At 39.5% G+C, this 10,939-nt stretch overlaps 1 protein-coding gene across 1 annotated transcript; it reads left to right on the top strand.

Annotated features, from left to right (window-relative positions):
• Positions 1-4,300: 4,300 nt before the first annotated feature.
• LOC129716549 (uncharacterized) lies at positions 4,301-5,940 on the top strand. The gene is made up of 4 exons (XM_055666379.1): positions 4,301-4,424; positions 4,493-4,698; positions 5,600-5,759; positions 5,812-5,940. The coding sequence occupies exons 1-4, from the start codon at positions 4,325-4,327 to the stop codon at positions 5,916-5,918; spliced, it is 573 nt and encodes a 190-aa protein (XP_055522354.1). The 5' UTR covers positions 4,301-4,324; the 3' UTR covers positions 5,919-5,940.
• Positions 5,941-10,939: the final 4,999 nt, after the last annotated feature.

Genomic DNA, 10,939 nt, shown 5'->3' with positions numbered 1-10,939 from the left:
GCCGGCTGTCTACCCTCGGCCTGCAGGGAAGCTATTAATTTAGACCTGGCGTCACGGTGTACAGGGCATGACCAAACCACATGCTCTATGTCGTGATAACCTTCACCACAGGCACAGATACCACTTTCCCCGAGCCCAACACGACGGAGGAGCGCGTCAAATCTATAGTGATTGGACATAAGCCGGGACATCACGCAAATGAAATCCCGACCTACATCCAACCCCTTGAACCACGGGTTCGTCGATACTTTGGGGATTATGGAATGTAACCACCTTCCCAATTCCCCTCTGGTCCAAGCATTTTGCCAACTGATGATCGTATTCTGACGTACAAGTGCGAAAAATTCATTAAAGGCAATTGGTCTTTCATAAATATCACCGTTTGTTGCGCCCACCTTAGCCAAAGAGTCCGCTTTCTCATTACCCGGTATCGAGCAGTGAGAAGGGACCCACGCTAAGGTAATCTGAGTAGATTTTTCGGATAAAGCACTCAGATGTTCCCGTATTTTCCCCAGGAAATACGGAGAGTGCTTAACATCTTTCATCGATCGGAGAGCCTCAATGGAACTGAGACTGTCCGTAAAGATGAAATAATGGTCCGTGGGCATTTTTTCGATAATCCCTAGGGTGTACTGAATTGCAGCTAATTCTGCGACGTAAACAGAAGAAGGATTATCGAGCTTATGGGAGACGGTTAAATTGTTATTGAAGATACCGAAGCCAGTGGACCCATCAAGAAGTGATCCGTCAGTGTAGTACATATTGTCGCAGTTGATGTTTCGATATTTATTGGAAAAAATTTTAGGGATCTGCTGCACGCGTAAATGATCCGGGATTCCACGAGTTTCTTCTATCATGGATGTATCGAAAAACACAGTAGAATCAGAAGTATTTGATAAGTCGACACGATTTGGAATATTCGAAGAAGGGTTAATATTTTGGGACATGTGATTGAAATACAATGTCATAAAACGGGTTTGAGAATTAAGTTCGATTAACCTTTCAAAATTTTCAATCACGGGACGGTTCAAGACCACACATTTGATTAGAATACGAGAAGACAGGCTCCAGAAGCGGTTTCCCAATGGTAGTACTCCAGCTAAAACCTCCAAACTCATCGTATGGGTCGACTGCATGCAACCTAAGGCGATACGCAAACAACGATATTGTATTCGCTCCAGTTTGATCAAATGTGTGTTTGCTGCGGAGCGGAAGCAGAAACACCCGTATTCAATAACAGACAATATCGTTGTTTGGTAAAGCCTTATAAGGTCTCCTGGATGGGCTCCCAACCATTGTCCGGTTATTGTACGAAGAAAATTCACTCTTTGTTGAGATTTTTTCATCAGATACCTCACGTGACAACCCCAGGTGCCTTTAGAGTCGAACCAGACACCAAGATATTTGTGTACCAAAACCTGAGAAATCATTTTACCCATTAATTGTGTTTGAAGCTGAGCAGGTTCATGCTTCCTAGAAAAAACTAATATCTCAGTCTTCTCCGGAGAGAATTCGATACCTAGCTGTAAAGCCCAAGCAGACAAATTGTCCAAGGTATCTTGCAATGGTCCTTGCAAATCGGCAGCTTTGGCTCCTGTAACAGAGATTACACTGTCGTCTGCAAGTTGTCTTATCGTGCATGAATTTGCCAGACATTCGTCGATGTCATTTACATAAAAGTTGTAAAGAAGGGGGCTTAAACATGAGCCCTGGGGAAGACCCATGTAGCTAATGCGAAAAGTTGCCAAATCGCCATGCGTAAAATGCATGTGCTTTTCGGACAACAAATTGTGCAAAAAATTGTTCAAAATTGGAGAAAATCCTTGTCGGTGAAGTTTACCCGAAAGAATGTCAATAGAAACGGAATCAAAAGCCCCCTTAATGTCCAAGAACGCAGACGCCATTTGTTCTTTACGAGCATACGCCAGCTGAATATCTGTTGAAAGCAACGCAAGACAATCATTCGTCCCTTTGGCACGGCGGAAGCCAAATTGAGTTTCTGATAGTAGACCATTTGATTCGACCCAGTGGTCTAAACGACGGAGTATCATTTTTTCCATCAATTTCCGGATACAGGATAGCATTGCAATCGGCCTATAAGAGTTGTGATTAGAAGCTGGTTTCCCTGGTTTTTGGATGGCGATCACCTTCACTTGCCTCCAATCCTGCGGTACAATGTTTTGCTCCAGGAACTTATTGAACAAGTTCAACAAGCGCCTCTTAGCATTGCCGGGTAGATTCTTCAACAAGTTGAATTTGATTCTATCTAATCCAGGCGCGTTATTGTTACAGGACAGGAGGGCAACTGAAAATTCTGCCATCGTAAAAGGTGATTCTATCGCGTCGTGGCCCGGAGACGCATCGCGAACAATATTTTGCTCAGGAACAGAGTCCGGACATACTTTCCTGGCAAAATCAAATATCCACCTACTTGAAGACTCCTCGCTTTCGTTGACCGTTACGCGATTCCGCATTCTTCGGGCTGTGTTCCAAAGAGTGCTCATCGATGTCTCCCTCGACGTCTCGTTCATGAACCGACGCCAATATCCACGTTTCTTTGCTTTAGCCAAGCTTATAAGCTTGGTATCAAGCTCCGAATACCGTATATAGTCGCCAGGTATACCTCCCGTCTGGTAGGCCTTAAACGCGTCGGATCTTTGCGTGTAGACATCGGAGCACTCTTGGTCCCACCACGGAGTGGGAGGCCGTTCTTTGATCGTTACGCCGGGATATTTCTTCGTTTGGGCTTGCAACGCGGCGTCGAGAATCAAGCCCGCGAGGAGGTTGTATTCTTCAAGTGGTGAATGATGTTGAATCGACTCGACCGCTTTTGAAATCATTTCCTCGTATAACTTCCAATCGACATTTCGTGTGAGGTCATACGGAATGTCAATTGGTCGCATGCGAGTTGACCCGTTAGTAATTGAAATAAGAATAGGCCGATGGTCGCTACCGTGAGGATCGAGGATTACCTTCCATGTGCAATCCAACCGTAGCGACGTCGAACATAGGGATAGATCCAAAGCGCTTGGGCGCGCTGGAGGTTTCGGGATACGTGTCATTTCACCGTTGTTTAAAATAGTCATGTCGAAGTCATCGCAAAGGTTATAGATTAAAGAGGAGCGGTTTTTTTGTTCGTCAATGATGTAACCCTTTTACTTAACCAGATCAAAATTTTAATCTATGCCGACGATATGAAATTGTATATGGAGATTAAAAACCAGTCTGACCTCGAATTGTTTCAGTTGCAGATCAATACCTTCTATACTTGGTGTCTGAAAAGCTTACTTGATATAAATATTAAGAAATGTAATGTCATATCATATACAAGAAAACTTTCAATGCAAACTATGAACTATTACATAGGCCAACAACTTGTAGAGAGATGTACCAAAATGAGAGACTTAGGAGTGATCCTCGATTCGAAACTCACTTTCGTGAATCATTATAACACAATAATCAACAAAGCCAACAGTATGCTTGGTTTTATTAAACGTTTCAGTTATCATTTCAAGGACCCATACACAATAAAAACTCTTTTTGTGAGCTATGTTCGATCAATATTAGAGTACTGCAGTATAGTTTGGTCCCCATATCAAGAAGTTCATATCAATCGTATTGAATCAGTTCAAAAACAATTTCTGGTTTTTGCATTAAGAAAATTCATTTGGGCATCATATCCTCTCCCTTCTTACGAATCTCGCTGCATTAAGCATGCATGCATAATATCGAAACTCTGAAGAAACGACGAGAAACAACCATGATTACCTTTGTAAACGATATGATCTCACAACGTGTTAATTCACCAAATCTGCTGGAAACTCTTAACTTTTATGCTCCTTCTCGTCCTTTAAGAACGCGCAATATTTTTACTAACAATAATTACCGGTCACTGTACGCCAAACATGGACCAATTAACAGCATCATGAACGCATACAACAAACACTGCGAGATTATAGACGTTACCATGTCCCGGAACGCATTAAAAAGCGTATTACGTGCTAGAACTCGATAGCTTAAGATTAACGTATACATTAGAATTGTAGTCTACATTGATTGACGAAATAAATTTAGACTTTAGCGATGTTTAAATAAAAAAAGAAAATACGAATTGTGAGTATATCACCCAAAGAATGGCTAATTAATGATTTATTTGTATATTATTCTTGATTTATCAATGAATGAAGAAGACGAAGCTTATGTACCTCACTGTTAGGTTTAATATATATATATATATATATATATATATATATATATATATATATATATATATATATATATATATATATATTAACGAATCGTATTCTTATTCTTCATTGTAGTAATGGAAAATACAGAGAACAGAGTAGCAGAAGCGGGGGCATTAACACAAAACACGCAGGATCCAAAAGTTGACGACAATAGTTGTGAAAATACGAATTGTCGTGAGTATATCACCGAAAGAATGGCTAATTAATGATTTATCAATTAATAGAATTTTTTTTATTTTTAGATGCCAAACTGGATTACATAATTAGAAAGCTGCTCCAAATCGATCTAATGATGAAAGACATCACTCAGAGATTCGACGATCACGTTTTTCCACGTACGAAGGTTCTACTACCAGAGGTTGTATTTACCTCTCTTCCGATAAAATCTGTTGAAGACCTCGAAGATTTCGAACAAAAACTGGAAAACGTAGCATACCTACAGGCTTTCGTAAGTATAGTGCAGTAACCTTTACCATATTGGTCATAGCTGAGTCAGTTAAGTCAAAACCACGACCGAGTACTTTGCTCTTTTTCCCTTTTTCCTTTTTTGAAATTAAAAAAGAGACATAATATTGCCGTATAATTGAAATAATGTACTAGCGACAGTTGAGTTGTTCAGCTATATTAGTTTTTATATGTCATTCGAAAATGCTGCGTTTTTAAGCAAAACGAGATTTTTAAAAAATTGGTATCGTCATTCGGTTTTTAAATCAAAAATTAGGAATGCTCGAAATCGCTTGAATGACAGCCCCTATGTATCAACTGTCATTCAAGCTATTTAGAGATTTTTTATTCTTCATTTCAAAATCGAGGGACAACGGTATACATTTTTTTGAAATTCCATTTCGCTCAGAAAAAATCACTTTTTTAGCTGATGTGCACAACTCAGGAATTCGTGTAAAGCTAAACAACCCAATTGCTGTTACGCGCAACGTTATGCTACATTGTTGCTTCAGTTGGGCAATAATCCAAAGTAATGTAAGAGCTACAACCGATTTTGTTTGCTGCCTGCACGTTATAGCTAATGTCGGAAGTAGTAGGGTATATTTATAAATAGGGTATATTTTTGCAATTCCAGCGCACTACTTCCGACATTATGTATAACCTACAGGAAGGAAGCAGAATCCATTGTCGCTAGTACAAAAATTCGATTTTCGACTGAGGCGATAATACTAAATGTATATTGTAAATGTAATATGTGATTATTATCTCTGATTTCAATTTAAACGATCATAATATTTTTGCCTATTCAATCCCAATTACAAATAATCCCAAATTTTCTTCATCTCTATCTTTTAACCCGACCCTTCTTTAAATATTTATTGAAATTTTGAAAATTCTTCATCCAGCAAACAAAAATCGCTCGGCTTGGAGGAAAAAATTCTTCCAAAAAAATTATCAATGCCATGGAATCAATATTCTCCAATGAATTTGCTGCTTACTACTCATGGCAAGGACGGAAGCATAAAGAAAAAATATCCGAGCAGAAAATCATAAAAACTCTCGAAGGTAGGGCTTTCTTTTTGTTAAATTGCGTTTTCTTAAAACAATAAAATTTCAGATTATCTGTTGAAAATGGTTCCTGATCTCAACCGGGCTACATTTAATGAAGTAGGGGCGTGTTGGTTCAGATTCGCAAAACAACGTTTGCTGAGAGCCGCTAAATAATTCTTTTTTACTCATCATAACATAAATCAATAACCGCATATAAATATGTACAAATAAATGCATATAAATATATATTTATATGTGTGCCCACCTAGGAGACCTTCTAAGATTATACCAAACAACGATATTGTCAGTTCTTGAGTACGGCTGTTTCTGCTTTCGCTCCGCCGCGAACACACATTTGATCAAACTGGAGCGAATACAATATCGTTGTTTGCGTATCGCCTTAGGTTGCATGCAGTCGACCCATACGATGAGTCTTGAAGTGTTAGCGGGTATTCTACCGTTGAAACATCGTTTCTGGAATCTCTCTTACCGGTTGCTAATTCGATGCACAGTTATGAACCCATTAGTAATTGAAAATTTCGAGAGGTTGATCGACCTTCAATCTCAATCCAGATTTATGACTTTATATTTTGACTATATGGCTCAAGATATTAACCCTTCTTCATACGTTCCCTTCAATGTCGCACCTTTAGATACTTCTAATAATGCTATATTTTTCGACACCACCATGAAACAAGACATTTCTGGTATCCCGGATCAATTGCGACCCCAAGAGATCCCTAAGATTTTTTCCAATAAGTTTAAACATGTTAGTTATGATAAAAGGTTTTACACTGACGGATCTAATCTAGATGAGTCCACTGGCTTCGGTGTTTTCCACGAAAATTTTACCGCCTCCTGCAAACTCGATGCTCCTGCTTCCGTGAACACCGCAGAACTTGCTGCTATTCAGTACTCCCTTGGGATCATCGAAACCCTACCCATAAACCACTACTTCATCTTCACAGACAGTCTCAGTGCCATTGGGGCTCTGCGATCGATGAAGACTGTGAAGCACACCCCGTATTTCCTGGGGAAAATACGGCGGTTTTTAAGTGCTTCAACAGATAAAAATTACCGGGTTACCTTAGCGTGGGTCCCTTCTCATTGCTCGATTCCGGGCAATGAAAAGACTGACTTTTTAGCTAAGGTGGGTGCTATTGACGGCGATATTTATGAAAGACCAATTGCTTATGATGAATTTTATAGTATTTTGCGTCAGAGAACACTCAATAGTTGGCAATTATCATGGAATTCAGATGAACTGGGACGGTGGCTACATTCCATTTCTCCTAAGGTATCGACGAAAGCATGGTTCAAGGGGTTGGATGTAGGTCGAGACTTCATTCGCGTGATGTCAAGATGTATGTCCAATCACTACACGTTAAACACGCACCTCTTTCGTATAGGGCTTGTGGAAAGTAATCACTGCGTTTGTGGCGATGGCTACCATGACATCGAGCATGTTGTTTGGTCGTGTACCGAATTCTTTGGTGCTAGGTCCAAGCTAACAGATTCCCTTCGGGCCCGAGGAAGACAACCGAACGTTCCCGTTAGAGATATTCTGGGAAGCGGTGATTTCCAGTATATGTCAGAACTATACTTGTTCCTAAAAAATGCCGACATTAACGTTTGAGAAAATATATTTTGTATATTCACCAGAATACCCAACCCACTATGTACTGATTGATGAACATACTGGAGATACAGAAAGCTTACACAAAGCGGAAACAACGCGGCACTCTGGCGAGACTCTGCCACGATACAAACTTCTAACTTAAGCAGTGCAATAATTCGAAAAATTAAGTAAATTATAAGATATTAGATATAAGCGAATAGTTATTAATTATTAGAGATAAGTCAATTTTATTTTTCATGTTAGTCAGTCCTTTAAAAACAAATGCAACTCCCAACCTTAAAATTCCCAACCGGAAAATGGCAATGCCATACTAACCCCAGTAAATCGGGCGTAACGATCACTCCTTCTAACAAAATTCGCTTCTTTTCAAATTTAAAAGCCAATATATTGTAAACACTGCTCCGTTAAGCTACCACATATGAGCTAGAAAATAAATAACTTTAATATATTTGTTATATGTTATATGTTAACTAAACAACAGCTTCATACATAACTTGTTTAGACTCCGAACCTCTGAAATGAAGCAGCCTAATGCGCGTTTAAATAATTAACATATCGATGTAAAGCTGGATGAAAAAATAATGCATTATTGTAACATAAAAATGTTGCATAAAAAGCTTTCTAAATAACATAACAGTTACATTATTGGCGTTACATAACATCAACATCAGTATTGTTACGTAACAAAAGCGATAATGTTACGTAACGTTACGTTGCATCAATGTAATTTCAATGTTGCAGTTATGTTGCTTCAATGTAACATTGTTATGTTACAATGTTATGTAAAATTGCGGGAAATAGAAACGTTCCAGTTACTTCCAGGTTACGTAACAATAATATAACAACGTAACGTTGTTACGTAACAGTTTGTACAATGTTACGTAACAATGTTGACCGGGTAAAAATACATAAAAGAACAAAAATTCAAATTACGTTTAATATCAAGGGACTAGTTTCTAAATTTAAAGAAAACGAAAAAACAAGATGATTCTAAGCTTTATATAAAACCATAAAAATGCCTCCCAACAAAAAAGGCACTATAAATCCTTAGAAAAAAATAAAATAAAAAAAGCATGGAGTTTTTTTTTATTCTCGCTTATTTTCCGTCGGTCTAGTTCCGCCACTGTTGTGGCCAATCACCGACGCCCAGGGAGACGACTCCACACCCAGGACCCTAACTCACGACCCGTTTATTAACGAACCGGCGCCAACGACTTTACTTCCTCATGCGATGGAAGGCGTGATCCCAGAGATTTTTCGCCTCAGAAAATCTCCCGGTGTCGGCTAGGATTGAATCTAGACCAGTTGGGTTGGTTGCGAGTGGATCACGCCACCTATGTCGGCGGTGGGATTCGAACCCAGGCGTCGAGCGTGGTTGGCGGAGACGTTACCAACCACACTAGGCCCCCGCTCGAAAAGCATGGAGTTATCGAAAAAGCTTGTTCAGATAAGCAAAAGATAGAAGAAATTATTACCCCAATATTAGCTTGGAAACTTTAAAAGTTTAACGTTAAAAAGATGTTAAAAACGGTAAAACCAAAAGAAACCACCGGAAATATTTCCAAAAATAAGCAAAAGACGAAAGAAGCCATTACTCCAAATTTAGCTCGAACATGTTTGAAACACTTCTGGTCGTCAGAAGAGATTGCCGAGGTCGTTGGATGTCATTTGGCCACTGTTTATCACATCAAAAAGTCTCTTCAGGACGGCCCTAAGCAGCGAAAGGCGAGAAATGGACGTCCTCGGTTTGTACGTACGCACATCATGACAAAATCGGTTAACGCAATGATTGCTTGTAACTCGGCATGTTCTATAAGATAACTTGCCAATAATGCCAACATTTCTGAGAAATCCATGAAAAGAATCATGAAAGAAGACTTGCACGCATCTTCCAGAGCTAGAGTGAAACGTCACTTGATCACGGAGCTGATAACTCGTGACTCGTTCGAAGGAATAGCTTTATTTACTGAAAAAGGAAAAAATTAAATCCTGTTCTCAGACGAAAAGCTGTTCAGCATCGATGCTGTGTTCAACAGCCGCACAGACTGGTTCACTTCACCGAAGAAAGTTGATGGAGTGCCATGTCATACGTCTAATCGGACCCAACACTGGCTGATGAAAGTTTGAAGTTTTAATCGGAAAATTTGTGGTCCCTTAGCAGTCCGGACCATAACCCGTTGGATTATTCGATTTGGGCGTATGTTCAAGCAAGAGCCTGCAAAATATCACCCTGAAATCTAAGATAGCGTTCGATGCCGGAGGACTACGTTCGGAAGGCGTGTAGTAGCTTTCGGCGTCGTCTCGAGGATGTCATTGCTAAAAATAGAGGACACATCGAGTAAACTTGTTGGATAGGACCTTATACAGATTACTGAATTCAAAAATGTTGATATTGTTGATTAAAAGTACTTCAAATAATATTTAGAAAATCACCAAAAGCTCTTGCCTTTTTTCGCCGCACCCTGTAAAAAAAGACGAAAATCGATGATGTGACATTTAACACGAAATTTAACAGGAAACTGAAAGCGCTTCTAAAGATGAATATTCCAAATTACGCTTGAAATCGCTGGGAAACGTAACCGAAACACAGCGTCGGAAAGAGAAAATGGTTCTCAGCTATCCTTAGAATACTTATAAAGGGCAGAAAAGGGAAAAATGAATAGGATTCGCAGGATGAATTACTTGAATCGCTGATAAACATTTCCGAAGCGAAAATGCTTCACATTGCGCTCAAACAGCTAAAAATGTGTGCTGGACTCGCCACACTACACCGGCGAGAGGCCAAGAATTGCGTTCATACATGCAGGAAGAAAAAGTGTTCTATCCTCTTTCAGAACCTATCCTCGTAGCTTCATTCTTCGCCCAACAGAACCCTAACAGACAGTATTCATCATCATTTGATTGATGAAAGGATAAGCATCATCGGACAAACGGATTAGCTTCTGAGCAGACCATGATTGCCTCTTATGGGAAGCCGTGCTTAACGATTTTTGGATCCGTAGCGCTTCGGTTGGCATGTCGTATCATTTCCAGTTTTTGCTGGATGCCATTTCCATTTTTTGGATGGGATTTTAGTTCTACATAAATGATAAAAATAGTGTTTCAGTTCTGGGTAACGAAACGTTACTTTGCTGCTTTTCGCGAAACGTATCTCCGTAACATCGTCTGTAGTGTCAATGCTAGCCAGTTGGTATCATTATTAGAACAGACAATACAGTATTGACTCTACTTAAAAACTACGAAGTTTTACTTTCAACCTATTCTAATCTATTCTAACATCGGTGTATGTGATTAGTATTCTACTGTTATACAAAAAGTTCAGCTTTGAGAAGCCTTTCTCGGTAATTGCAAGTTTAATTGGTTCAATTCCATTTTTATACTGTAGCAAACCGCTGCCAAAGTATTCCGATACCCTATTCTATCTTGGAACAATTGTCTTCGGCTTATCGTTTTCGCGAGTCGGGGAGTGGGTACACACGAGTACACACGAGGAGAGTAGACGGGAACGGGAGTGTGTGCATATCATTTCGGGAGAAAATGCGAGCAAGAAAGAAAG

The sequence above is a fragment of the Wyeomyia smithii genome, chromosome 1, assembly GCF_029784165.1.
Source record: "Wyeomyia smithii strain HCP4-BCI-WySm-NY-G18 chromosome 1, ASM2978416v1, whole genome shotgun sequence".
NCBI classification, from domain to species: Eukaryota; Metazoa; Arthropoda; class Insecta; order Diptera; family Culicidae; genus Wyeomyia; species Wyeomyia smithii.
The sequence above is the reverse complement of the archived record's forward strand: the minus strand, read 5'-3'. Positions and strand labels throughout refer to the sequence as shown.